General features: G+C 53.4%; 9 protein-coding genes across 9 annotated transcripts in view; 5 read left to right on the forward strand and 4 right to left on the reverse strand.

Annotated features, from left to right (window-relative positions):
- Nucleotides 1–751: 751 nt before the first annotated feature.
- Nucleotides 752–2922, forward strand: GUITHDRAFT_111429 (hypothetical protein; the record flags this gene model as incomplete). Its single annotated transcript, XM_005829379.1, has 15 exons — nt 752–763; nt 812–865; nt 915–1064; nt 1108–1145; nt 1207–1316; nt 1374–1439; nt 1484–1533; nt 1580–1634; nt 1763–1823; nt 1876–1939; nt 1997–2122; nt 2166–2234; nt 2282–2332; nt 2382–2788; nt 2841–2922. The coding sequence occupies 15 exons, from the start codon at nt 752–754 to the stop codon at nt 2920–2922; spliced, it is 1395 nt and encodes a 464-aa protein (XP_005829436.1).
- Nucleotides 2923–3791: 869 nt separating this feature from the next.
- Nucleotides 3792–6871, reverse strand: GUITHDRAFT_141145 (hypothetical protein; the record flags this gene model as incomplete). The annotated part of the gene is made up of 16 exons (XM_005829380.1): nt 3792–3902; nt 4127–4200; nt 4242–4339; nt 4450–4580; nt 4706–4761; nt 4805–4889; nt 5006–5181; nt 5222–5267; nt 5458–5640; nt 5694–5717; nt 5849–5949; nt 6011–6083; nt 6206–6245; nt 6353–6470; nt 6519–6630; nt 6806–6871. 16 exons carry the CDS (start codon nt 6869–6871, stop codon nt 3792–3794), a joined length of 1494 nt encoding a protein of 497 aa, XP_005829437.1.
- A 1020-nt stretch (nt 6872–7891) lies between these two features.
- GUITHDRAFT_164093 (hypothetical protein) lies at nt 7892–12159 on the forward strand. Its single transcript, XM_005829381.1, has 11 exons — nt 7892–8830; nt 8856–9538; nt 9593–9884; nt 9934–10806; nt 11008–11055; nt 11139–11318; nt 11367–11439; nt 11569–11654; nt 11701–11778; nt 11830–11889; nt 11937–12159. Exons 1-11 carry the CDS (start codon nt 8094–8096, stop codon nt 11992–11994), a joined length of 3168 nt encoding a protein of 1055 aa, XP_005829438.1. The 5' UTR covers nt 7892–8093; the 3' UTR covers nt 11995–12159.
- A 420-nt stretch (nt 12160–12579) lies between these two features.
- On the forward strand, nt 12580–13260 carry GUITHDRAFT_111432 (hypothetical protein; the record flags this gene model as incomplete). Its single annotated transcript, XM_005829382.1, has 1 exon — nt 12580–13260. The coding sequence occupies one exon, from the start codon at nt 12580–12582 to the stop codon at nt 13258–13260; it is 681 nt and encodes a 226-aa protein (XP_005829439.1).
- A 310-nt stretch (nt 13261–13570) lies between these two features.
- GUITHDRAFT_141147 (hypothetical protein) lies at nt 13571–14143 on the reverse strand (the record flags this gene model as incomplete). The annotated part of the gene is made up of 1 exon (XM_005829383.1): nt 13571–14143. One exon carries the CDS (start codon nt 14141–14143, stop codon nt 13571–13573), a length of 573 nt encoding a protein of 190 aa, XP_005829440.1.
- Nucleotides 14144–16570: 2427 nt separating this feature from the next.
- On the reverse strand, nt 16571–18409 carry GUITHDRAFT_153531 (hypothetical protein). Its single transcript, XM_005829384.1, has 10 exons — nt 18332–18409; nt 17923–18027; nt 17815–17846; nt 17687–17751; nt 17457–17516; nt 17326–17411; nt 17185–17281; nt 16976–17071; nt 16821–16928; nt 16571–16773 (listed from the first exon to the last, which is right to left on the reverse strand). Exons 1-10 carry the CDS (start codon nt 18391–18393, stop codon nt 16603–16605), a joined length of 882 nt encoding a protein of 293 aa, XP_005829441.1. The 5' UTR covers nt 18394–18409; the 3' UTR covers nt 16571–16602.
- Nucleotides 18410–20900: 2491 nt separating this feature from the next.
- GUITHDRAFT_111435 (hypothetical protein) lies at nt 20901–21614 on the forward strand (the record flags this gene model as incomplete). The annotated part of the gene is made up of 1 exon (XM_005829385.1): nt 20901–21614. The coding sequence occupies one exon, from the start codon at nt 20901–20903 to the stop codon at nt 21612–21614; it is 714 nt and encodes a 237-aa protein (XP_005829442.1).
- Nucleotides 21615–22561: 947 nt separating this feature from the next.
- GUITHDRAFT_111436 (hypothetical protein) lies at nt 22562–24357 on the forward strand (the record flags this gene model as incomplete). The annotated part of the gene is made up of 5 exons (XM_005829386.1): nt 22562–23527; nt 23787–23848; nt 23975–24047; nt 24092–24124; nt 24298–24357. The coding sequence occupies 5 exons, from the start codon at nt 22562–22564 to the stop codon at nt 24355–24357; spliced, it is 1194 nt and encodes a 397-aa protein (XP_005829443.1).
- Nucleotides 24358–25315: 958 nt separating this feature from the next.
- Nucleotides 25316–26516, reverse strand: part of GUITHDRAFT_141150 (hypothetical protein) — a gene marked incomplete at both ends in the record, with an annotated part of 2371 nt that continues 1170 nt past the window's right edge. The window contains 6 exons of the mRNA XM_005829387.1: nt 25316–25483; nt 25708–25764; nt 25813–25887; nt 25928–25966; nt 26012–26158; nt 26301–26399. Coding sequence (XP_005829444.1) covers nt 25316–25483; nt 25708–25764; nt 25813–25887; nt 25928–25966; nt 26012–26158; nt 26301–26399 — 585 coding nt within the window. The remainder of the gene's footprint in view (nt 25484–25707; nt 25765–25812; nt 25888–25927; nt 25967–26011; nt 26159–26300; nt 26400–26516) is intronic.

Genomic DNA, 26516 nt, shown 5'->3' on the forward strand with positions numbered 1-26516 from the left:
AGGAGAGAGGAGAGAGGAGAGAGGAGAGAGGAGATGGAGGAGAGAGGACAGAAGAGGTCGTTGTTCATGCTGAGACGTGGAGCTGCAAAGGAGAAGCAAAGAGATGCGAAGGAGAAGGTTTTGAGTACTGAAGGAGTAGTTCAAGTGGGTATATTGAGCGACAGTGGAGAAGAGGGCAAGGGATGAAGGGAGGGAATAATGAGAAGAGGAGGCGAATATTAGAGAGAAGCAAGTTTGAGGAAAGATGATTTGGATCAATTTGGAAGAGGAAGAGTAAAGAGGGCGCCGATGACGTGAAAGTGGGCAAGGCAGTGGCGGGAGAAGAAATGAATGAAGAGAGGAGAACACAGGAGGAAGGAGAGAAGAAGTTGTTGAGTTGACGAGGAGAGGATAATCGGGCAAAGTGTGGCAAAACTGGGGAAGTGAGGTAAGGACGAAAGGAAGGGAATATGGGAACAAAGCGAGGGGTTGACAAGGAGGATTGGAGGATGATTAAGTCTCAGGAAAGAGAGGTGGAATGTTTGGAATGAACTCTGGAGAAGAGAAAATGGGTACCACAGCAACACTTGCAATATTTGATTTTTCATGCTGCTGCCACATGTGTTTCTTCAATTTCAACGCTCGTCTTGAGCATGTTTGAATGTAGTCATGTACCCTCAGAAGTTGTACTGACCTCTACCATCACGTGAAGATTATTTGAGGCTCCTAACTTCTTGTTTTCAGTCACGTCTTTTGCAACGGGTGAGAAGATATGGCAAACCAGGTCTGATGGACATCACTTATCATAGTGAAGGCTTACCTTGTTGACCAGGACGACCTACCACCAGACTCCTGGGATGAGGCGGAAGAAGAAGCCTTGGTTTCTGTGAGAGTTTTCAGTTGTCAATGTTGCAATGCTCTAACGCTGATTTCAGCGAATGAAGACGGCTGAAATTGCCAACGACACGAATGCTTCCGAAGAAATGCTCAACAAGGTCGGCTCTTTGATTTACGCTCTGCCCGATATTTACGTATGGTTATCGAAGGCGTTGCAAAATCCCAAGGAACGCTCAACCCTGCTCAAGGTGATTCTGTATTTGGTCAAAGTTGTCGGCTGATCATCAACAGTTGGACGAGCAGTTCGAGCGGTTCTTGTCCAACCCTGAGTAAGAAACAATCACAGCTGGAACTATTCTACTGAGATCTGCTGACCTGGTTTTCTATCAGGCTGCAGCATATCCGTTTCAAAGGAGTGTCTGAAAAGCACATCTCCATGGTGAAATGCGTTGCGGACTTGTTCCTGCTGAAGACAAGCTCGTCTGGAGATGGCAGCATATGTGAGTCCGATTTGTTTTGATTGCTGAGATGATAGATTTTTGACGAACTTCCCGCAGGTATTTCTAAAACCGCTCGCTCAACTGTGCCAGAGAGTAGGTTTGGAGAGCCAAGACACGTTGCAGGTATTTTATTTACGTCGTCCAGGGGGTTACTGACTTCGCTACAGGCAGACAGATCAAGCCCATGGAGGCGAAACCTTCGGAGCAGGAAGTCAAGGTTGCGCTAAGCAGCCAGATTCTCCTCTTCTGACTTGAAATCGCAGGTCATGCGCAGAGACGTAGCGCAGAGACAGGACGACAGGGCAGCGCGACTAGCAGGTGTCTATTTTCTTGTGATTTAAATGTTGTAAGTGAGTTGCAGCGAAACGTGGAGAGAAGAAGAAGTCAGCTGAAGAAAGGCAAGCTTTTGCACGCTGATGCAACTGAAGCTCACCTATTCAAATCAGGCAACAGGAATATCTTCAAGCTCGAGCACGAATTTTCAACCAACAAGACACTGCGGATGAAGTACCAGACCTCGGCCAGTCATCCCGTCCCTCACCTTACTTGTTCTCAGCAGGTTGCAACACCGCCTGAAGCCAGCTCTTCTCCAACAGCTGCTTATGCGTCAAGCTCCTCCAATGGTCCGCTGGGACCGGTGCAAGGAGGCATGGGTACAGCTTCGCCTTGACGCTCACCAGAGTAAGCAAGTGTTGACGCCTGTGTTGGCCTCAGGTTTCTCCGCCGGCAGGGGGAAGCGAGAAGGTCCCTTGCCCGACCAGGCTGAGTCGAAGGCGAACCCACAAGCCCCGAGAATGCCTAAGAAGGTGCGGGAGAAGCCGCAAGGAAGCTTCTCACCTGTTGGCTCAGGCCGTCATGACCAACAAGCTTGCTGACCTGCAAGACCCGGACTACGATCGTTCTCGTTACGGACCCAAGGTGGCTTAAGAACATCTCCTTGCCGCGTGCTCATGGTGAATCTGCAGCCTCTCAAGTATCCGATGTCGCTCAGTGCGGGAGCCCAGGAGTTCTTGCCGGTACATGTACGCAGAGGGTGACACCAGGGTCCTCGTGACATCGCGACAGGAGCGAGAATGGGGGAACGAGAGCCCCCAGTTCGGCATGGGAGAGCTTCCTACTGGAATTCCGCCTCCTGTTCCTCACCCGTCCATGGGCTGGCCTGGCCCCTTGAACGGCATGGGACCCTCGTACCCCATGTGGAACATGGGCGGGTGGGGGCTGCAGCCTTCCATCCCCTCCCACCTCAACTTCCCTGGAGACCTTCCTTTCAGTTCCAACGGCTTCCCTTCGGCTTTCCCCCCGCCCCAGCAGTTGGATGCCAAGATGCCCGCCATGGGCATGTACTACCAAGGCGGGGCGGAAAGCTTCTCTTCAGGCTCTTACAGCAATGGACTGCAGCCTATTGGCTCCAGTGATGGTTTCAGCGGATTGGACCCGACTTCATCCCAAGTAAGAGACTATGTAGCAAACGGGTGAGCAGCGAAATGGATCTTAAAGTTTCTCCTGTCTGACTTTGATGTCAAGGTCCACCAACATCGAGAACTCTCAATCTGAGCCTTACCATGATTCCTCCTCTTATCAATCTGATTTTCCCGCTCTTGGCTGATTTTCGGTTGGTTCTGACTCGTTGATCATCCAGGCTGTTGGGCTGACGTTTTTTCGCAGACACTCTTTGATCTTCTTTCCTCCTCTTCTCTCCGCACATCCCGTTCTTCGACAGTCGTTCCTTTGCATTCTCCTTCCTTCGTGGCCTCTGGCTTATCAATCGTGCCAGCTCTCATCGTGCTCTACAAGACTTTTCTGTTTCAAATCTTGATCTTCAAGTTTCTTCGGATAGTCTGGATGTCTTGTTCCTCCAACAGCCCACTGGGCTCTGAGACAACAGGTTCAGATGCTTCAGAGACGTTTGCTCCGGGCGAGATGGACAATGTTAGCCTCCTTGCCGCTCTCGGATATCAGAGCGATGGTCCAAGGGTGCATGGTGCAACTTTGAGAAGCTATTCTTATGGCCAACTAGAACAAGAGGATGCTTCGAGCTTTTCTAGCTCGATATGCGACCGTTCTCTTAAGGATATTTAAAGCCGGACAGGATCGTTATCGCGGATCCCTGCGAAACTTTTCAATGACCGTCTGGCAACTCTACGACTTGTAAATACGATTATTCATTCATCGACAAATCTATCTTCTTATTTCTTTTTCGTGGTTTTTCTTCTCGTTTCCCATGGAAATTCTTTTCACGCACTGACAACTGATCTCACTGGAAGTCAGTGGCACATCAATACGGCTCGAAGCCAGAAAGCACAGCTGATCTCAACTACAAGGTGAACGGCTGTGAGCGTGAACATCGCAAGATGACTTGTCGTTGCAGGCACGTCATGTGACATGTAACAAATCTGATTGAGTTCAAGATGAAGAGCTTGCGAGCATTTTTCGAATGTGAAGGCTAATAAACAGACAGAAGGCAGCTGGTGGCTGTTACAAGAAATCCGGGTTGAAGGTCATGAGCCTCGGCCCCTTGAGCGTCAGATTCATGAGGCTCATCTGATGCAGGTTGCTGATCTCTTCGAAGGTCGAACCTTTGTGGACCTGAAGAGAAAGATGAGATGAGATGAGATGAGATGAGATGAGATAGATAGAAGAGAAGAGAAGAGAAGAGAAGAGAAGAGATGAAAAGGAGCAAAGAAATGATGATGCTGTGGCGAGGAGAAGTAGACGAGAATTGACAAGGAGGTGAAGAGATATTGAGAATAGGAGCAGCAGATGAAGCCAAGAGAGATAGGCAGGAGCGTTTGCCTGTCAAAGGTTTCTACCTTGAAAGTTTTCTTCCTCTTCAACGCAAAGTCGAAGGCAAGTGAAGGTTTCCCCGGCCCCTCCTCCTCGTCGGCTATCGCGAGTCAGGTGGGAGTGTCAGCCTCCTCCTCTCACCTGGAGGCAGCAGCGAATGCCGAAGATCCTTGGGGCGCAGGAGCAGCTTCGTCCTCGTGCACGGCAGAGCCTGCACGTCCAGCACGGACTTGGGGACTCTGTGAGGAAGTCAGACGAGAGGAGGAGGAGGAGGAGGAGGAAGGAAGAGGAGAAGGGGACAGAAAAGTAGCTGGAGCAGGAGCAGGAGCAGGAGGAAACGATAGCGCACGTCTGCCGTCCTTTCCAGAGGGCCGGAGTGATCATCTTGTGTGGGAATCTCTCTTGCACTGGGTCCCATTCCGACAAGATGCTGTTTGCCCCTACGTTGAGCGTGTGGATGTTGCTGTTGCCCTTCAACCCCTTCGTCCGTCTCAGTCTCCCTCCTCCTTCTCCTCTCCCCCATCCTCTTCGTCCTCGTCCTCTCCCTCCGCCCCCCTCTGACCCCTTCCTCTCCCTCCATCTCCTGCTTCCTCCTCCCCTTCCACCTGAATCAGCGCCACGCAGCCTGAGGCGACTCGAGGGTCTCCCATGCCGCTGGGGCCTGACAGGCAGTTAGAGGAGCGGGAGAGGAGGAGGTGACTGACCGGGATGGAGATCGTTGAGGGGCTGAATCTGCAGCGACGTTAGCGTCGTCGTCTTCCGTAGAGCGTTGGCGATCCTGGTAGTTGCCTGCAGACTGTCAGGAGAACCACTCTTGTCGTCCTTCCCTCCTCCCTCCTTCTTCTCCCTCCTCCCTCTTCCTCCTCCCCCCTCCCTCCTCTCTTGATCCCGTTCTTCATGCTCACCAGGTCTCCGATCTGATTGTCGCCGAGGTCTAGGGTACGGAGGGAGAGGTTGTGTCGGAGGGCGCGGGCGATGGCCTCGCCGCCGGAGGCCTGCAGGTGGTTCCCGTAGACGTTGAGCTGGTTCAGCACAGTGTTGACTTGCAGCATCGACGCCAGCGCCGTCGCTCCCTCAGGCCCTGCAGCAGCGTCACGAGAGGACGCGGACGAGACGCGTACCGATCCTGTTCCCTCTTAGGTCGCATGATGTTACGCTCGGATGAGCCTGAGCACCAGAGTGAAGGAGGAGAGGAGGGAAGGGAGACAAAGAAAGGATAGGGGAAGGGAGGAGAGAAGGAGGAGAGAGAAGAAAAGGAGAGGAGAGGACAGGAGAGGAGAACGAGAGTGGGGGAGGTGAGGGGAGGAGAGAAGGAGGGGAGGGGAGAGAAGGAGAGGAGAGGGGAAGGCAGGAGAACCTGGATAGCGTCTGAAAGAGCGACGGCAGCTTCAGCATCGAGGTCGTTGTCTCTCAAGCTTAGGGACTTGAGGCTGGAGGTCTTGCGGATGAACTGAGCGATCTCGATGGCGTGTGAGTACTTGAGCCCGAAGCCTCTCAGGTTGATCGCTCGGATCCTCATGCCCGGGGTGACCTCACACAACTGACAATCCATCAGCACTCCTCCTCCTCCCCCTCCTCCTCCTCCTCCATCACCAACACCACCTCCACCACCTCCTCCTCCACAACAACAACAACAACAACAACAACAACAACAACAACAACAACAACAACAACAACAACAACAACAACAACAACAACAACAAAAGGCGCTCTTATTCCTCCTCTTCCTGCTCCTGCTCCTCTCTCACCTGCAGAGGCTTCTTGCTGTCGGGAGTGAAGTGCGCGGGTAGAATCTCCCCGTCGACTTCAGGGTGGACCCAGCAGGACATGCTGGGGATGTAGAGGATGCCTGGAGGGGCGGTAGCTGGGAGCGGTCAGGAGGAAGCTGCACATGATCTGGAGCTGGGCACCTTGCTGGTGTTGTTGGTGAGAGTAGCAGCCGTAAAGTTTGCCGATGGAGTTGATGAAGATGGCGGCACATCGCTGAAGGCCTTTGATAGCAAAGACAAGGAGAAGTGAGATAGATAAAGAAAAGAACAAGTCTTTAGCAATCAAGACAAGGGCGGTCAGTTACCGCTGTCTCGCTTCTTGACTCGCATCAGTACCTTGACAATCTTCTGAACCAGAATCGACACCGTGGGCCACCTTGCAGCAAGTAAACAAGGAGAGAGGAGAAAAATTGATGAGGAGGAAGGGAGGAGAGGAGGAGAGAACGAGAGGAGGAGGAGGAGGGTGAGGGTGAGGAGGCAGACCTCTGCTGGTGCAGCTTGCTGTAAGCTTCATGGATGATGGTATGAGTGCCCTTGGCTGTCTGTACGCTGGACAGGATGAAAACTTCGAAGGAACCGGTGCGAGGAAACTCGCCCTCCTCTAGCCATAACGATTACACGCATTAGCCTCCCCGTCACCACCACTCACTGTGACGATCTTGATCGAGGTTTTGAACACTCCAGACTTTCTTCCCGCCTTTGATGGCCTTCAGTTCCTTCTTGTCCTTCAACCACTCCAAGAGCTCTAGAGTTGCTTGATTCTGCAAGATGGTGACGTCAAGAGGCAGCGCCGCTCTTGACAGAGACTGTATGACTGAGACAAGTCAGCCGCTACTGCTGGTTGCAGCATCAAGGTTTACGGTCTTGATAGTGATCTTGATAATGCTTCGGGTTTGCGTTGGCGCCGACGTGGCTGGTGCTGCAGTTTGCACTCACTCGAGGAATGAAGAGAGAGTCAGTCGCATACCAGAGCTCTACCACGATCACAACCGGCGTGTTCATCCTCGCCCCACCTCTCCCTGTCTTCACATGTCAGGAGGTCTAGAGCATCTCGACATTTCTTCTCGAGGATTGACAGCACAGTGATCGCAACATGTCTACACTAGCATGCTTGAGCTCAGGCTTCTTTCGATCCTGCGGTTGCTCCTTCCCTTGAGTCGCATATCCTGCATTCTTTCTTTTCAAGTTCACTCAGGCACCTCCTGCTCCCCTTCCCCTCTCGCTTCCGTCCTCGTCTCTCTGTCTCAGCTCCGCCTGTCTGCTTGAATCCTTTCTCCTCCTTCCCCTTCCTCGCCCCTCCTGCTGTTCCTCCTCCCCATGCTTGTCGCTCTCGCTACATTTAACGGTCAACGGGCCTACGGTCACTAGTCTGGTATATGGTTGGGGTAGGAGCCTGCGCTGCCTTTTCTCTTGTCCTAGTTAAGCTCTGGGGGGGGTTCAGTCAAGGGGCGAGTAAAGGCGGCACCCAGTCCAGCTCTAGCGTAACCGAAACCTTGAGAGTAATAACGTAAACGCGAAACTATGGTCGTACGTTGAAGCGGCATGACCAGAGGAGAGGAGAGAGGAGAGACGAGAGGAGAGACAAGAGGAGAGACGAGAGGAGAGACGAGAGGAGAGATGAGAGGAGAGACGAGAGGAGAGACGAGAGGAGAGGAGAGAGGAGAGACGAGAGGAGAGACGAGAGGAGAGGAGAGAGGAGAGACGAGAGGAGAGGAGAGAGAGAGAGAAGCAGTTGAAGGCGTCTGAATGTACGCGATGAGCTCCTGAGGACCAGGGAGGGAACAGGAGGATGCAGAAAGCGAGCTGATAGTGAAGAGAGCGAGCGAGCGAGGAGAGAAATGCTAATATTAGTGAGAGAAACGATGCAAGGGAACGAGAGGACCAGCAAAAGGAGGAGTGCAAGGCAAGCATCAGAAACAGGGAGAGAGACTGAGGGAGGGAGGGAGAGGACGGGGGTTTCATGGGAGGATAAATGAGGATGTGAAAGGGAGATACAAGGGTCTGAAAGATTCTGATTGACAGAAGGCGAGCAAGCACCGGAGAATCCGAGCGAAGACAAGACAAGGACGGGTCTAGCCTGATGCTTGCGATTACATCCTTTCGTCAGGATCGTTGTCGACGATGATCAAGGCTGGAGATGATAGTTTGAAGGATCATGTTTCAGCTATCATGTGACGAGTGACAAGATATCCCTTGAGTTTCTTCGAGCTTAATCCAACCTACGATGCCAGGAGGCATTCGTCCAAGCTCCGCGCTGCCTGCTCACAGGCAGAACGAGCTCGGACCAGCCCAGGATGTGCTGAAGGGGAGGAGACCTGTATCGGCAGGGTACAGGCAAAGCAATCATCTGTTCAACCTCACCCGACCAAAGTCAGCGGCTCCCAGCTTCTTCGGACAAGTTGTGTACGCTGAGGACGACGGCTTGAAGCCTCCTCGCTCCTCCAGCGGAGTCTTCGGCTCATGGCAGGGCAAGAAGTTTGTGTACGTCGAGCACCAAGGAGCAGAAAGGAGCTCGTTGGAAGGGATACAGAAGAACAGCTTGTTTGCTGTCAGTGAGGAAGGAAGTTTGAACGTGAAGGGGTTTCAACGGAGGACGACGAGCCGTCTGAGCAAGACTGACCGGTCCTCTCTCCTCAAGAAGATCCGAGTGAACAACCTGGTAGGAGCAGAGCAGCAGCTCACGACAGGAAGCTCCAGCGCTTTCGTTCCTCGGCTGAGGCCGCGGTCAGCTGGAGGGAGCAACTTGCAGGGCATGGGAGAGGAGCGTGGGTACGATCCTCTCTCCTCCAGGTTGAAATCCCCCCAGTCATCGCCGAGACGAGCGACCCCAAGGGATCGCCGAGCTCATCCTCGCAGCGGGCAGCTGCTGGCTGACCTGAACCTGGCGAGCATGGCGGAGTCGGACGTTGTGTACGAGCTGCTGATAGAGCCTGTCGGCACCTCCCTCAGCGTCGACGGAGAGTTTGTGCTTGCTCGGCTCGAGCAGGCGGGGAGGCGCCAAGTTTTGTGACGATTCCTTCCCTCCCACGGAAGTTTCTATCTTGGGGGAGGAGGGGAGCCAAGTGCAAGACGAGCAGGAGCAGGAGAGGAAGCAGCAGCTGGCGGATCAGATCCACGGGTGGTTTAGGCCAGAGGAGTTCGTTCCTGCTGACCAGAAGCCCATCCTCTTCGCAGCGAGCGGCGCCATGTCCAACGTGAAGCAGGGGATGCTCAAGAACTGTCACTTCCTCGGGGCTCTCTCAGTCATCGCCTGCCGGCCCGACATGGTGGAGCAGATCTTCGGGCCCCTGAAGCAGGTGGACCCCAACGTGTCCCACTCCTACCTGCTCGACCGAGGCATCATCACCGTCCAGCTGTACAAGGACTGCGCCTGGCACGACGTGACTGTAGACACTCGCATCCCTTGTGTCATCGACCCCAGCAGCGGAGGTTTCGTCCCTGCCTTCGGCCGCTGCGTGTCCCCTGCCCAGGTATGGGTCCAGCTGTTGGAGAAAGCCTACGCGAAGCTGCACGGCTCCTACGCGGCGATCGAGACGGGGAAGATAAGCGAGGCGCTGGCAGACCTGACGGGAGGAGTGACGGAGACCATCGACACCAAGGGGAGGGAGGGGCTGGAGCGAATCAAGACAGGAAGCCTGTGGCGGCAGCTGCAGGAGGCGAAGAGCGAGGGTAAGCAGCTGCTGTTGTCTCCCGCCTCCTCCTCCTCCACTGACAAGCTTGCAGGTCACCTCCTCGCGTGCTCCTTGTCCATTAGAAACGCTCAGCCTGAGGCCCAGGGCCCCTGCGGGCTGCTGGTGAACCACGGGTACGCCATCCTCGACGTGGAGACGATCCCGGACAACGGCTTCCGGCTCGTCAAGGTGCGAAACCCCTGGGGAACCAACAGCGGAGTATGGGACGGAGACTGGGGAGAGGACAGCGCCCTGTGGTCCATCTACCCCGAAGTCTCGAAGCATCTCGGGAGGATGCAGGAGCCAGGAGTGTTCTGGATGTCGTACGAAGACCTTGTCGATCGGTACGAGAAGACTGAAGCACGCTCGAGCTCCTCTGAACTTGTCCTGCAGGTTCAACAAGCTCTACATCTGCCGCGTCTTCCCCCTCAACTGGCACAACTTGTGCGTGAGAAGCGAGTGGACGCAGTCGACAGCAGGAGGAGGCGAATCGGACCCCACATGGTTTCTCAACCCTCAGTTCAGGTTGTGCGTCCCCAGCTCTTCTACCGTCGTCATCACAGTCGCTCAGTTCGACAGCAGAGTGCAAGGCAGAGAGCTAGAGCTGGTCCCTGCCGGCATCACGGTCCTCAAGGCGAAGAAGGGGTCGTTCCCGAGCCGGGTGTGGAGGGTGGAGGACGGGGTGGTGGTAGCGCAGCAGTACCCCGTGCGATCGAGAGACGTGTCATTGACGGTGAAGTTGCATGCTGACACCTTATACTACGTCATCCCCTACACCAGCAGCACCACCAAGACCGCTCCCTTCACCCTCAGGCTCTACAGCAGCGGAGTCGTGGAGCTGCAGCGAGTACCCCCCCTTAGCAAGGTCAGTGTGCGAGGGCAGTGGACGGACAGGACGGGAGGAGGGCCCGTGGACTCTCCGACCTTCTTCAACAATCCGCAGTATGTGGTGAAGGTGGTGGAAGAGGAGAAACGACTTGAAGGAGCCTCGATGATTTCCTTTGCAAATCACGACGTCGAAGTGCTGTTGACAAAAGCCGAGGACAACCTTGAGGCGAGCTCCTCCTCCTCGTTGGACCTCGAAGACGAGGGGCGTCGCTCCCAGCAGCCTTGTACCGTTGGCTTGTCGGTGTTGCGAGGAGAGTCAAGAGTCATTGACTTTCCCGCCAAAGAGACCATGGTTCACTCGGGAATGGAGTATGGCAGAAAAGTTGCACGAGTGCAAACAAAATGTCGGACAAGATCGTCTTTTATCGTTATACCATGGTGAATCTGCCCTCCTCCTCCTCCTCCTCCTCCTCCTCCTCCTCCTCCTCCTCCTCCTCCTCCTCCTCCTCCGCCTCAAGTTTCTTGTTCTCCTCTTCTGACTTTCTTGCTTTCCGCCCTACTGCTCCCCTCTCTCACCAAACTCACATGCTCATGGCACGAACTTGAATGTTTTCGTCGCTTATCAGTCGACCCCCGCAGGACGACCACACCGAAAACCGACAGCTTCTTCACTCTCAACCTGTACAGGTTCTCTCTCTTGCTCCTCATTGAATCTTCGCTTTAAGCTCTCATCCTTCCCAACTGAAGCTGAGCTGACTATGTGCTCGCAGTGAAGGGCAGGTTCAGGTCGACAAGATCCCTGATGTTCGCCGCCTCTCCGTCATGGGCGAATGGCGAGGACAGTCGGCAGCTGGGTCACACCTGAACACGTCCTGGAGCAGCAACCCGCAATTCTTCCTCTTCGTGCCTCCCCCTGTCTCCACCAAGCCCAACGTGAAGGTGACTCTGAGGTGAGCTCCGCTCTTCCCTCGCCATCGTCACTGACTGCTTGCTTCAAGTTACCGCGGGAACTGGGAGGCGAAGAGAGCACGAGACCCCATCGGTTGCATGATCGGCATCTACGCTCTCCAGGTAGCTGCCGACGTCAATGACGAGTCACCACTATCTTCTCTTCTCCCCCCCCCTCCTCCTCCTCCTCGCCTCCTCCACTCTCCTCCTCACCCTTCACTCCTCGTGTCTTTCAACTCACGGCTCTGTCAGTGCCCTCAGAGCTTCATCGACCGCGAGAGAGCCTTCCCCGGCCCAGGCATCAAGCGAGAGGCGCTCGACCGGCTGACCCTCGAGAGGTTTTGCTAGCCCACTTGTTGATCGCCCGACGCTGAATGATGGCAGACCTGATTACGAACGGCGACTAGTCGACACGGTCTTCGTCCCTAACGACTCGGTGGTCGTCAACTTGGACAAGATTCGGTGAGTTTCGCTCCAGCCTCCTGCTCTGCTGACACCGTTTGAACTCTCTAGACCATCGAACAGACCTTACCTCCTTCTTCCTACCACCTACTCCAACGGAAAGTCGGGCGGGTCAGTTTCAGCTGCTTGCTGCTGTTGTTGAATGACGCCGTCTACAGCTTCACTCTCGAAGTGATCGCAAACGTTGAGATCTTTCTGTTCGAAGCCAACCAATAATTCTTGAACCTTTGGACAGCGCTGGTTTGACCGCATGACCTACTTTCATGATGGTGGTGCGAAAGCATGGAGAGTGCCCGGGCAGAGCGTTGGAGATCTTAAATGTAAATGTGCCATCGTAACTTACTTCTGTGACTTTAGTAAGAGTACAAATCCAAATCCTTCAACACGTCTTTGAGTTCGTGACCTTTTTTCATTTTGTACACGTGTTTATGAATCATTGAAGCGCTCTTGCCATTAACCAGACAACAACAATCCCCATTCCTCCATCGTCTTCCCATCCTCCCCTCTCTTGCACCTGACCATCCTTCTCTCCTCCCGCCATCGTCCCTCAAACATGCCTCAGCTCACCGCATGTTGGCAGGTGCAAGAGGTACGGATGTAGAGGGCGAGATCAGCGCTTACGTCTCTCAATAAAACAAAGTGTTTTAAATTGACCCAAGTCTTGTTTTGACCCTCTCCTACCTGTGCGATTTCTTAATTCCATCTCTAATCAAAATCGACCAACACCTTTTGCCTCCCTCCTCATTACCCCCCACCCACCACCCTCTGCTCTTCGACTTCTTCGACTTGCGACCAGCGGAAATGCAGGCTGACAGCATGACCGCGAGCATGGTGAAGCCGGAAGCAGGGGAGATGAAGCCGGAAGCAGGGGAGACGAGCACAGGGAGCGCGAGAGCCAGCGCAAGCATGGCGATGGTTTGCCCCAGGAAAAGAAAAGACTGCACAGAACGATGGGATGAACCCGTCCTCCTCACTCGCGAGCTCCTAGAGAGCTACTTCGACTGGCCCTTGGCCGCGGTGTCGAAAGATTTGGGCATCTGCCAGACATCGATCAAGAAGGCTTGTAGGAAGCTTGGAATAGCGAAGTGGCCCTTCAAGTCACCGAATCCAGGGCCGAAGAGGAAACATACTAGAGTGAGCTGCAATGCTCAAGCAACATGTTCGTTTCAACCTGTGAAGATTGAGGATGAGGAGCATCTACAGTTTGTCGAGTCGAGTATTTTTACTCAGGATGAACATGAACAAGCAGGACATGATGAGTTCTATGCCTTGGACAAGTATTGTGCAAGACCGCTATTGCAGCAGACTGAGGCAGTTCCTCTCACACTCCTACTACCACAAGCCCCCGGTGAACTCACGCAGCACAGCTCAGGTGGGTGGATGAACGACATGGAGCCTGAAAACTGCTGGAAACCCATCGATAATGAAACTGAAGCAATCGTTTCCTTGGGAGAGCTGTTGTTTGTTAGCTCCGGCTTTTGACCATGTTACACTGATCACACCTAGCATTTTCTGTGATATCTGAAATGCAAACTTTGAGAAGTGGATTCTACAACCTTTGAAATACACGACAAGGAGCTGAAACAATATAACTGGTTTCGAATAAACAAAAAGCATCATGCCTTTCGCTCTGCGCAGTCCACCAAGTGACATGCACTCAAGTCAAATTTGTCAACTGCCAGGTTTACTGAGAACACTTGAAAAGTGTATTGTTTGTACATTCAAGCAGCACGAGCTGCACATTGGATAGAAAGCAAATAACTATGTGATAAAGTATGATGAAACCTTTGACCTACTTCAACTGTACATACGCCACTGGAGATGGTAGATGACAGTAGACTATCTCCCAAAATTTCAGCTCCTCCTGATCATCCTCCACTTCCGTAATTAGCTCCACGTCAATCTTCTTCCATGAGTTCTTAGCGTCCACCGATGCAACCTTGTTGGTGCTTTTCTTCTGAACCACGACCTCTGCCTTAGTGACAGGCTCACGTACAGGCTTAGGAGATTCTGCTGAACGAGACGTGACGCTGTTCATTTTTGCGGTCAAAATGATCGGGTGCTTTCGCTTCGGCCCTGGATTCGGTGACTTGAAGGGCCACTTCGCTATTCCAAGCTTCCTACAAGCCTTCTTGATCGACGTAGGGCAGATGCCCAACTCTTTCGACACAGAGGCCAGGGAACAATTGAAGTAGCTCTCAAGGAGCTCGCGAGTGAGGATGACGGGTTCCTCTCCGTCAGGATCTTCAACCCCTTCCATCTTTTTCCGTCGTGGGCAGACCAAGGCTGTCGGAGCCTGGTCGTCCGAGTTTGACGCTGTTGCCTCACAACTTGCTTGAACGGTGTACTCGAGTTGGTGTGCCATTATGAATGGAAGAGTGCTGAGCTCTGACGATGGCTGTGCTGAGCACCGAAGTCCAAGGAAACTCTAGTGGGCTATGAGAGGACGCCCCTGACCGTGCTGTTGCGAGGGTGGGAAGTGAGCGTAGATAACCAGTGTGATGCCTTGGTGGATGGATAAAGGCCTTCCCCGATCTCAAAAGTACCCACCCCCTCTACTTCCACACCCCAATGTTCATGTACCCCTTCATTGGCTTTTGTAATGGGGGGTCATAGTACAGATAGAGGCCTCTACCCCCATTTTAACCCTCTAGTTGACTCCGCACCGTAAAAATATTTAAAAAATGAAAGCCAATCTTTTACCGCCCGCTACTCGATGATCCGTTGAGTATGTGGCCTTTAATAATATATCTACAAACAGTCCGAAGCGAAACAAAGACTTTTCAAAATTACACAGATCCCGGAGCGAAACGTTTTCATTTTTAGTAATTTCGGAGAGTATAAAACTGTCGGAGAGTATTAAAAAGCGAAACGTTGTTCTATTCGAGTCGCTTTCTGCTGTCGTTCCGAGACTCCGATCGATGAATCATTGCTGCTCCGATCCGTCGGAGTCTCGGAGGAGAAACCCTTCTAGTACCCGTCAAAAATCATGTATGACGAACCAGTAGTGCGACCCGTATACAAGGAGTTTTTAAAGGGGACGAGGCCGTATCCTGCCGGGCGCTGACCTCGGACCCATGAGATATAGGAGCAGTTCCGGTAAAGAGGTAGGGTAGTGTTGGAAGACCGGAGGCTCCGTGGTTATTTCGGTTACTTATAATGCCCCTTGGTTCCTAGTCTTTCCCGTCACTCGGAGTGGAAACCCGGCCCGAGGACCGGGGCCCGTGTGATTGAAAATGTGATTTCAAACCAAGGAAGGCGTGTAGAGGCAGGTGTTTCTTTGAACGAGTAGCGAGATACACAACAGGCAAGGATGTGAAGTGACCGAGCTCGATTACTGACAGCTGCTTGAGTAGGTTGGACAACCTCCTTCCACTCAAACTTCTCCCTGTCGCCTCATGGCGTCAAGCTCTCTGCTTCTTTCACTCCTTGTCGCCCTCCCCCTCTTCCCTCCTCTCGTCCCTGTGGAGTGCTCGATGCAGGTCCTGCTGCGCCAGGGCATTGGTTGCTATCTGATGCTGTTACTATCGAGCTGCAGGTTTTCACAGCACTCTATCAGAATTTCTCCAACATCCCAACCAGAACATGGCCTATGGCACAGTTGAGCGTGAAAGACCTGGGGCACGTAGCGTCTGTTCAGGTTTGTACCTGCCTCGTCCACCTGCTGGTTACTGCCACATCAGGAGTGCGAGGCAGCTTTCCGAAACTACAGTGAATTCCATCCCATGTGGTAACCTTGTGACCTGTACAACCCGCTGTACGCTGAAGTCTCCTCCAGGTATTCAGACGGAGGCATTCAGGCAAGCGAGCTTTCTTTCACCAGCCGCTGATGCGCTTACCCTGTCCCAGTGCCGATCCTTCACATTCTTTGCTGCTCAGTCGGCAGATGTGAAAAGCTCTCGATGGGTACAGAGCATGTGACCTTACCATCCAATGATTCTCGTCGGTCAGGCTGGCAAGTGCTTCGCCAACACAGATGAGAAATGGGAGAGGAAGGAGGAGGTGCCTGTCAAAGATTTCCTCGAGATTCAACTGCTGACTATGATGGGGAAATGAAGGAGAATGCAGTCACCGGGAGAGTCTGCATGATCGATGAAAGAGTCAGTGAAGGCCTGCATGCTGAATCCTCCTCCTCACCCTCCTCCTGCCCAGGTCTTACAAGATTGCTTGTTACCTGGATACACCGTTGATGGGTCCATGTCGTGTTCGGTCGACACTTCCCCATCTCAACATCCTGTTGTTCTGATACCTCTGAGCAGGCGCGTCTACCGCAGGTTTGAACCTTGCGAGGTTGATTGTTAAGGCACTGCCATCCATAATGGCGTTCTTTCAAATACAACACAAGAGAGAAAAATTGAACTTGAGGACAGGAGGACTGAGTTGTTCGATAGGCTGGTCTGAATCTGTTGCAACAAACAGCAGGAGATCTCAGATTGTTGTGTTTCTGACTGAAAGTTAATCAGACATCCAAACAAAACTGCACGCACCAGCCCACGTGCAGGATAAGTATCTCATCCTTGACACACCAATGGAAATCACCCGAAATCGCTCGTCACACAGACGGGGAGTTTTTGGATACATGATGTAGCAAAGTGTATAGAGTAGAAGAGGAGACCCGTGCTAGCTCCCCAACCTGATGGTGGACATGTCAAGAAACGACGTCATGAAGGGCAATATGGCGTATGAAGAAGACAGTTAGAACGTACAGATGAAAGATAACGCAAGGCCAGGATGTACGGATGAAGGTGTTTTGGGTCAGTAGGGAGCACCAAGGTCCGGTAGGAAGCAAAAACGTTCTTAACAACAGTCTATTAAACTTTCGTGTCATTTTGTTCGTTTGTCATAGTAGGATGCATTTCTCTTGATACCCGGGCTGACGTCTTTCTGCAAAAGCGCGTCCACAAACTCGTAATACACAATCCCTCCGTCTTTGTTGATGTCGAATCTGCCGAAGAGAGCGGTTGCTTCTCGTCGGCTGATGTCAACACCCAAGTCCTGCCATGTCTGTTTGACTCCTCGAGCAACATTGTGATATCCTTCACCTGACAGACGCTCATGAGCTGGTTCGGGCCGATCTCTCCCTTGCCCGAAGAGAAGAGCTTGAAGCTCTTGAGCAGTTGCCCTGCTCCTCCTGCCATCCGCTGTAGAACCTACGGACAGACTCAGCCCATGTGGCCCCCGCCTCCTCCTCTTGCACCTTGTCACGTATCTCAAGCTCGAGCTCATCCAGACGCTTCGTTCCAACCAGCGCCTGGAGCACACGGTAGCGAAGCGAGGCTTCTTCGGCATCCACCTTGCTGGAAATGAGCCGAGACAGAGAAGGGAGGGGGGGAGGGAGGGAGGGAGGGAGGGAGGGAGGGAGGGAGGGAGGGAGGGAGGGAGGGAGGGACGAGGGCATGGTCAGACCTCTTCAGGCTCCTCACTTGCTGTCTCCTTGTTGTCACTGTTCTGTACAGCTTTGGTTGCGCTCTCTTCGTCATAGCTCTCCGAGTATGTCGTTTCCCTGCTACACCTCAGCACAGTGCATTCACCCGACTTGCTCGGCACCAGAAGGAGGGCCCGGAGAAGTAGAAGCCATCCCCAAACTGCACGAACGACCTGGCTTTCTTTGGAGAACCAGACTTGATCAGGATCTACAGCAAGAGTGAGCTTGCAACACATGTTGGTCTTGTTCTTACCTGCTGGTAGTTCCCTGCTTCCAACGTCCTGTAGTACTGATGCAGGTCTACGTTGGATCCCTGCAGAGTGTGAGCAATAAAAGGTGCTGAGGCCAGATGCAGCAGGAGCAGGAGCAGGAGCAGGAGCAGGAGCAGGAGCAGGAGCAGGAGCAGGAGCAGGAGCAGGAGCAGGAGCAGGAGCAGGAGCAGGAGCAGGAGCAGGAGCAGGAGCAGGAGCAGAGTTCCAGTACCTGGATGAAGATGTTGGTGTCTTTGGTGCTGGCTGAAGGTCGGGAAGAACCCGCACATCCGCTACCTATTATCGCATCTTCAATTTGAGAGAATGGCCGTCTGTCCTGTCTGGTAGCAGGTGTCTTACCTGGCACATAGTAGCCAGACGTCTGCAGCGTCCTGGTCCCTTGGAGAGGTCCCACATGCTTCCGACGCGCACTCGTCAGAAGAAGCAGACAGCACAGACAAGGAGCACGAGAATGGCTCGGGGGTCTCAGGAGGGCATTTGGTAACGAGGTTGGCTGCCTTGGCAAAGGTGGAGCCATACGTTTCTTGGAGTTTATGAACATGCCCCGTGTACCTGCAACAAGATAAGAGCAGAGAAGTTACAAGTCTCAACTCCTGTCCTCTCGTTCTTTCCTCTCCACTACGATCTTGTGTCTCTCAGACCTGTCCAAGCTTCAAGAGCAAGCTTTGATCCTGTCCTCAAGTGTTGATATTGTACGACATCTCTTGCTCTTCTCTGTCAACAACCGCTCTTCTTCCCTGCATTTTTCTTACATTCTGTCTGCAGACGTGCGTATAGCTTTCCTGAGATCTCCTGTCCCTCCTTTCTCCTCATCTCGACGAGCGCTATCACCAGCCATCTTCTCCATGAGGCTTACCCGGGGATCATGGTTGAGTCGCCCTTGCTCGTGCTCCCTTCTCCGCTGTCATCCCCTCCCATCATCGAGCCAACGGATCGCTCAGGGTAGGCCCAGTGGGTCACGCCGGGACGGCCGTGAGGCGCGGCCCGGGCCGGGTCCGAGTCCGATCTCGTCGGGCCCCCAAACTTAACTGATGACTAGGCCTTCACTTAACTGCGGCGCGCAGCCGCGGCCTCCCGGGCGAGAGACGACGGTCCTGGCACCGTCACGGCGGAGGCCCGGCCCGCCGGGCCCGCCGGGCCCCGGCGCGGCCGCGGTGCCTGAGGCGCGGCCGGGCGGCGGCGGCGCGAGCGGACTCCTCAGGGATCGGATCCCGGAGGCCCGGCCGGCGGCCCGGCGCGCGCCGCGCTTTCTAGTCACCATCTGAGAACTTTGCCACTGTCACAGTAAGTCCTGAACGGACAGATGCCCCGGCATGATCGCCGGGTCCGATCTTTTTACTCACTGAAAGTTAAGTTAAAAATCAGTACTAGGACAATCAGGAGAGTCGAGGAGGCTTGACCGTGCCTGACACGCAGTGTCGTGACAGGCCAAACGGCGAGAAGAGCCTAAGACAGCGAGAACCAAAATTGAAACTTTCAAACCTATTCCCTGTGGCAACTGCTGTCCCCCAAACTTAGTACTCGTAACTGATCCGTGATCATCGGATGCCATGATGTTCTCAGTCCTCAGCCCGGTCGCGACCGTCCGAGGCTGCGGCATGACCGGGCGACTAGGGGTTTTATGGATGTCCTTCTGAATAGCGTAGCGTAGTGTGCCCACTTTAGTTAACCTGGAGAAAGGGGTTAAGATCTAGGTTAAATCCATAGGTGACCCCAGTTCAAGACTCCAGTTATCAATTTGTACCACAACCCACTCTTTTTTTGAACTGTTAGAAATTTGTTCCACCAATGCATTCAAGTTCATGAGGTAGACATGCAATGAGGACAGAATGAAGATCGGATGCGCATGCAAAGGTCATGCTGCACTTGTATGAGGTTCCAGCATCACGTATATTGCATGATTCTCTCATGTGGTATGCCTGATGCAGTCATGCAGAACATCAACAACATGAAACGGTAGTCTTTTATTGCATGAACTTCGTCACTTCCAGCGAATGTTCTCGATGTCTGGGTCTTCCATTTAGGATTTGCGGTTCCAATGCACGCTTTCAAGGAGCAATTCACTGGAATCTGCATAGCTTGACACACTGATTCTCAGAAAGTAGCGACGTTTGCCCGTTGCAATTTCCGCTTTACCTCTGCTTTTTCTTTAACCTATGTATGTTACTGTGAAAACGTTCTGTATGTGGCCATATGTTCAAGTAAACGATGTCATTCAGAATATCAGAGCCATTGTCCTCATTGAGCACACAACAGGGAAGCAGTCATCATCAAAATATTGCTGTTTCATTGACGTTCAACGAGCGACGAGAACCGATTATAAAGAGTCAGGGTACGCTGCTTGCATACTTGCACGAGTCTATTCTGACAGGATGGGTGTTGACGTCATGTTGTCAGTCAGATGGGGAGGCCAAGGTACACGACAAGGAGGTCGGGCGAGCATGCTCACGCCATGTTAACGCGGTGTGGAACGCCCTGTCTGGGGGCGGGTCGTCGGCTTTTACCGAGATGTCGAAACGTTGCGATTTAGCTATTCAAACGCTATTCAGGCCCTGAATAGTGACATAGGAGACTATTCAAACCCTGAATAGTGTCTGAATTCAGAGCCAAGTTAAGTAAAACTTTAGTACCTACGCTACGCAATTCAGCGCTTCCATAAAACCCCTACTCATTCGGATGTCGGCGCTTACCGTACGTCACTACTACTACCTTAAGGCTGAGTACCGGCCCATAGCCAATGGTCTGGAAGGGTGCTCTGTGGGGTACTGTCATGATCACTGTAGTGATGGAGGGGTCCTTTGCCAGGTGACCAGCCTCAGTGGGTTCCCCTGTATGCAAGAGCACAATGAGACGATGAGCATGCGGTGTCGGCACCTCAGTGATGCAGCATGCGAGCATAAGTGGGTAAGGAGTTGGAGAGGATCAAGGCTGATGTGTTCTCTCAATGATTTCACAACTTCATTGACTTTACATAGTTTTGATTTTCTGTCCATTCTGAACAAGCTTGCCGCAGGGGAGCGTGTTCGTTGATTGTTTTTTCGATTGCCTTCGTCTTCCTCGCGGTTCAAGTGTTCTCGTCCGGGAATCCGTTAAGGTCGCTTCAGAGTGATGTCAGCATCTGGGAAAGAGAGTACTCTGGCTTCAACTTCAGCCAGGTTCTCTTACATGTTCGTAACAAGGCTTCGAGCTTTATGTTCGTGCCTTTCGTCCCACCTGACAGTCAATCGCCTGTCAAGAATTCCTCTTGGATGCCGCTCAATCGGTCAAGAAACAATGTGAGTGAAATAGATGTAAACCATACACATCTCATCTTCAACCGATCCCTGGTTCAACCCCGCACCAATTCCTCGAAGGGCAACACCAGCATTGCATCCTTGAAAGAGATCAACAAAACCCGCACGGCCCTTCAAAACGTCTCTCAGAACATGACAGCCAGGTCAAATTATTTCAGAGGACCCTCGTTCAAGAGAGCTGCTGCAAACAACAAGGCAAATATCCAACGCGGAGAGAAGAAACCCTCCAAGTGCCCGTATGTGCTCGTGAACTCCCAAGGAGGGGTAGGCTCTAGCTCGTTCATGGAACTGCTTCAAAGATCGCACCTTCCCATGAACTCCCCTGGGGACGCTGATGGTTTCAAGCACAAGAACGCCTATCAGTTCAAGCACGACCGCCAAGGAATACAGCTGGGTGGGCTAGGATGTGCCAAGAAAGCCATGGTGATCCTGGGAGACCCGTTGCACTCCATAGAGAGTGTGCATCGACGATTCCAAGTGGCGCATATCAACAAGTGGCGCCAAAACTCCAAGAGACGCCCATATGGCGGACGCACAGGACTTGCTGACATCTGGAAAGAGATCAGCAACGCAAAGCAAGACACTACGGGACTAACAGACTACGTCAATAGCTGGTTGGTAGCTGGAAATGAGAACAATTGGCCAGAGCTGCGCATTGTCAACACCAAGACGTTATACAAGAATGCGACGGAGCTCGCCAAGTATTTGGGAGTGAGGGAGCAAGACCTGAAATCCTTCAAGCAGCTCGATTACAAGCCACGTGCCTTCAAGAGCTCCGCTCCTCCTGCTGTGCAGTCCATCTTCGAACCCATCAAGTCCAAGATAGATCACTTGAAAGCTCCCTAGCCGCATGCCCCCGATCATGCCAACTCCCTAGGTCTTCAGTTATTCGGGGATGTCGCTAATGTGATTGATACGACGATCGGATTGATACCGCGCACAGCGGCAAGTTTGGCGATCACTGATCGGATCGGATTGCAAATCGGCCACTAGATCGGACCAGCGCGTCACCAGCCTCTCGCTTGGCAGGACAGCTCAGTTGAACTGACTCAGCGGGCCGCGCACGGCCTGACACGGCCGCCGCCCGGGCCGGGCCCGGCGGGTGACTCGGACCGTCGCATCATCAAGTTATCCTGCCCGAATCTTGATCTTTACTCAAAGTTAAGTTAAAAAACAGTAGAAGAGAAAAGACAGTGAGAATCAACTCTTATACGGCCCACTGCTGTCCCCCAAACTTAACTGATACCGCCCGAATTCAGGGAGGTCCTAAAGCCGGACTCGATGGCAGAGCGATGAGCATGTGGAGAGAGGAGAAGGGAGAAGCGAGAAGAGAAGCGAGCAGAGAAGCGAGGAGAGAAGCGAGCAGAGAAGCGAGCAGAGAAGTGAGCAGAGAAGCGAGAAGAGAAGCGAGCAGAGAAGCGAGAAGAGAAGCGAGGAGAAGACAGCATCCTTTACATCGGTCACTGAATCTTAGCGGCAAGATCCTATTGTTTGCCCTTGTCCTCTTCACCTGCGTTGAGTCCTCGACCTCCCTTTCCCATTTTCTCGAACTCGTCGCCCGCAAGTCACTAGCGTTTGGTCGTCCTCCTCCCTTACAGTCCTCCTTCACTGCTACCAACAAGAGGCTCGCGTGTTCTCATCGATGCACCAGAGGAGACATTAGAGGCACTAGCAGCAAGAGGGTGAAGCCAGCGACGAGATTGTGGAGGATGCAGCAGCAGAGGGAAAGCAGCACGGAGAGCGCTGAAACCGCATCTAGAGGAAGCAGCGAAACTTCTCAGGTTGCTTCCACCATGTCGTGGGTTGTTCTTTTCTTGCTCCTGGGCATCAACGTACACAATCAGTGGACGAGGGCTATGGTATACTACCTTGTGAGCTTCAAGATCCCCAAAACAGAGGACAACGCGAACAAGTATATGAACATCGACTTGAACTTCGAGGAAGAGCAGTACAGCATCCTTGCATCCTTCGGATTCACTGCTCTCTACACGTTCTGCAGTCTCATCGCTGGCCGAGCAAGCGACAAGGGCAACAGAGCCTTCATCGTCCTGGTGGCGGCAGCGGGTTGGTCCCTCGCAACGGCAGGGCAAGGGATCTCGAGGAGCTTCGAGCAGGTGCTCGCGTTCCGCTCGCTCATGGGAGTGTCGCAAGCGTTCACGAACCCTCCTGCCTACGGGCTCATCGCGTCCTCCTTCCCCGAGTCTCAGATCGCCACTGCCAACTCCGTCTTCGCCTCCGCCGTCTACATCGGCGGAGCTCTGGCGTCCTTGAGTATCCTCGCAGATCAGCAGGTGGGGTGGAGGATGACGTGCCTGGGCTCAGGAGCGCTGGGCTGCCTCCTCGCTGCAGGAGGAGCCTTCTTCCTCCGAGACCCGCGCATGAAGAGGGAGGATGGTGGGCAGCTGAACGAGCAGACGATGTTGCTGGGCAGCAGAGAGGAGCAGGAGGAGGTGGAGGAGGCAGCGAGTAGCTCTTTCAACTTTCAGAAGCAGATGAGGGAAGGGCTGGAGGCAATCAAAGGAGTTCTTTCCATCCCCTCCGTCCAGGTGCTGTTTGCAGCCTCTGCCGTCAGGTTCTGCGCAGGCTACGGCATTGGGGTTTGGAAAGCTCCGCTGTATCGGGAGCTTTTCCCTTCCTCTGAGAGCGAATTCTCCGTGGCCAATGCCTTTGTCATCTCCTGTGGAGGGGTCCTCTCCTCCCTTCTTGGAGGGGTCCTTGCTGATCGACTGGCTCCGCACGACTACGGAAAGAAGCTTCTGGTTCGTTTCGCTCCTCTGCCCCTTTCTCCTTCCCCCCTCCTTCCTCTCCTCCCCCCTTCTTCCGCCCCTTCCTCCTTCCCCTCTCCTTCCTCCTTGCCCTCACTTTTCTCCTCGCCTTCCATTCCCTTCCTCCCTACCATCTTCTAAACTCCACCACTACCTCCTCCTCCCACAACTCCTCCAAAGGCAAACTGCCCCACTCTCCTCGCTTTCTCTGCCTTTCTCTCCTTGGCTTTTGCTCACCCTGAACTTTCCTCAGATCCCAGCTGTCGGCAGCATCCTTGCCGTCCCCTTCTGGATTGGAGCATGCAAGGCTGACAGGTTTGCTCGCCACCTCCTCCTCTTCCACCACCACCACCACCACCACCACCACCTCCTCCTCCTCCTCCTCCTCCTCCTCCTCCTCCTTCTGCCTCGCACTAAGAACATCCCCAGCTTCACTCACAGCATCTCCCTCCTCTTCCTCGAGTACATCGTTGCTGAGTGCTGGTTCGGCCCCACCCTCGCCGCGCTCTTCAAGGTGAAGGAGGAGGAGGCAGAAAGGTTTTTCTCACACACTAGCAGAGTGTTCCGCGAGAAATTCAGGGGACAGCGCAGGTGAGGAGGGAAGGGAAGAAGAAGAGGGAAGTGGGAAGGAAGAGAAAGGAAAGAGAGGAGGCAGAGGGAGAGTCGGGGAGGGAGGAAAGGGAGGAGAAGGTAGAAGGACGGAAGAAGGAGGAAGGGAGCAGGGAGGAAGGGAGGAGGAGGGATGGGCTTACAAGGACCCATAGGGGCTGTTCTCTGTGCTGGGTGCAATCGGGAACATCATGCCAGTGGTGATAGGAAGGTGAGGAGGAGGAGGAGCGGGAGTTACTGTGGGGGAGGAGACGGGAAGGGCGTTGGGAATGTTGTGTGTGCATGAGGAGGAGAGTGGAATGGGAAATGGGAGGGAAGACGGGGAGGAGGAGGAGGAGGAGGAGGAGGAGGAGGAGGAGGAGGAGGAGGAGGAGGAGGAGGAGGAGGAGGAGGAGGAGGAGGTTGTCTTACTGGAGTCTTTAGCCTGCAAAAGGATCATCCTCTCCCCGACGTCCTCGCTGTACTTGCTGCTCCTGCTGCTCCTGCCTCGTCAATCTGACGCTCCTCAGGTTTCTGTCTCGGCCGCGTACCTCGTGAGCGGAATCTTGTTCTTCGTAGCGAGTCAGATGATTCAGCCGCCTACAAGAGGCCACAGGGAAGCATAACTGACTTGGTGAAGTTTGTCGCTTGTGGAGACGACAAACAGAGCTCTTTCGTCCATGTTTGCACTTTCATGATGATGATGATGATGATGATGATGATGATGATGATGATGATGATGATGATGATGAGTGGAAGTGAGAAGGAAGGATGGGGGAGAGAGAGAAAATGGGGAGGAAGAGGGAAGATGAAGAAAAGGACAGGTGATTGGATGAAATCAAACTCGAAAAGCAACTTGGGGATCAGGAAGGGACGAGGAGGGACAAGTCGGAGAGTCACTGTTGTATTAAAGAGATATCCACATGGCGGGCTGAAAAAGATCAAGAAAAGACAATCATCGCCATACAACATGGCAACCTTGCATCATCATCATCCTCATCCTCTTCATCATCATCATAATCGTCGTTGTCGTCGTCATCATCATTCAGCTGAAATAACTTCGTCGACAATTTTCTTAATCTTGTCCTTGTACTTATCAGTGTCGATCTCGTACTTCTCCTTCAGCTGCTCCCTCACCTGCCAACCTCTCACTCGCCCTCTACCTCCTCCCCTGCTCCCCTCCCCTCCTCTCCCTCATCCTCTCGTCTGCTCTCCCTCCTTCTCTCCTCTCCTCTCGCTCACGTTGCGCAGCGTCAGCGTATCCATGTCGGCGCCGTCGCAGATCTCTTTGACATGCTTCTTGATCTTGCCGAGCATCTCTGCTTCCTCTCCCTTGATCAAGGGCTCGTCCTCCTCCTCCTCCTCCTTCAAGAATCAGCGGCTGCAGTGAACGGCGGGTGGGGGGCGGAGTAGGAGAGCAAGGAGGATCAAGAAGGAGGAGGTGGGATCACGTAAGGATGGGTAAAGGATGAAGGAGGGGGGGGGAACAGAAAAGAGGGAGAGAGAAGGAAAGGAGGGAAGGAGAGCAGGAGGGAAGGAGGAGAGGAGGAGGAGAGGAGCGCGGGTGACGGATGAGGAGAGAGGACCTCTTTGTTCTTCTTTCCTGCCTTCTTCGTCTCCTTCTTAGCTTTCTTCTTGGGTCGCTGCATCGGCTTTAGATTAAGATCAGGCTAATCCAAAACTGCACTGACCTTCTCTTCCTCCTCCTCCTCCTCTTCCTCCTCCTCTTCCTCTTCCTCCTCCTCCTCTTCCTCCTCCTCTTCCTCCTGTAGAGAGTCAGCTTTGCGATGGACTTCCTCTGTCTACCTTCTTCTTCCCTTTTCCCTTGGCCTTGCTCGCTGGGGACTGATCAGGGGTCAGAGGGCAGGAGCAGCAGTTGGAGACGAGGACCTTGGTCTTTGACTTCTTGGCAGACTTCTTGCTGCTGGTCTTGCTCTTGCTCTTCTTGGGTGCAGATTTTGACTTGGAGGAGACGGTCTTGCAGACAGTGGCTGAAGGTTTCTTGAGGAAAGTGAAGAGTCGATCGACAAGGTCTTTCTGCATATCACCAGTCATCCAATCTCCTCTCCTCCCCTCCTCTCCTCTCCTCTCCTCTCCTCTCCTCTCCTCTCCTTCTGCTCGCCTCCCCTCCTCTTCTCTCCTTCTCTTCACTCCGCCCTTTCCCCTCTTCTCCACTTACATGAACTCCGCTCCTCTCCAGCGCGAGACATTCCATGATGCCCTTGAGATCCTTCATCTGCTTCTTCTGCAGGCGAGCAAAGAATGCTTCTTCAGCTTTCTGTTATGTTGGTCAGTCAGTCAGTCAGGCAGGAAGGCAGGCAGGAAGGCAGGCAGGATGGAAGGATGGAGGGAGGGAAAGCAGCGGGAATTAGCGGGAGGCAGGAGGCAAGGCAGG

Source organism: Guillardia theta (assembly GCF_000315625.1).
Source record: "Guillardia theta CCMP2712 unplaced genomic scaffold GUITHscaffold_52, whole genome shotgun sequence".
NCBI classification, from domain to species: Eukaryota; class Cryptophyceae; order Pyrenomonadales; family Geminigeraceae; genus Guillardia; species Guillardia theta.

What these genes read in the sequence shown, in the direction of transcription:
- GUITHDRAFT_164093 (XM_005829381.1), top strand. Translation starts at nt 8,094, where the DNA reads ATGCCAGGAGGCATTCGTCCAAGCTCCGCGCTGCCTGCTCACAGGCAG. An exon ending in TACGAAGACCTTGTCGATCG is followed by an intron (nt 9,885 to 9,933) that starts GTACGAGAAGAC and finishes CTTGTCCTGCAG; the next exon opens with GTTCAACAAGCTCTACATCT. An exon ending in GTCAACTTGGACAAGATTCG is followed by an intron (nt 11,779 to 11,829) that starts GTGAGTTTCGCT and finishes TGAACTCTCTAG; the next exon opens with ACCATCGAACAGACCTTACC.
- GUITHDRAFT_153531 (XM_005829384.1), bottom strand. Translation starts at nt 18,393, where the DNA reads ATGGGAGGGGATGACAGCGGAGAAGGGAGCACGAGCAAGGGCGACTCA. An exon ending in GACTCAACCATGATCCCCGG is followed by an intron (nt 18,028 to 18,331) that starts GTAAGCCTCATG and finishes ATCTTGTTGCAG; the next exon opens with GTACACGGGGCATGTTCATA. An exon ending in GAGACCCCCGAGCCATTCTC is followed by an intron (nt 17,847 to 17,922) that starts GTGCTCCTTGTC and finishes CCAAGGGACCAG; the next exon opens with GACGCTGCAGACGTCTGGCT.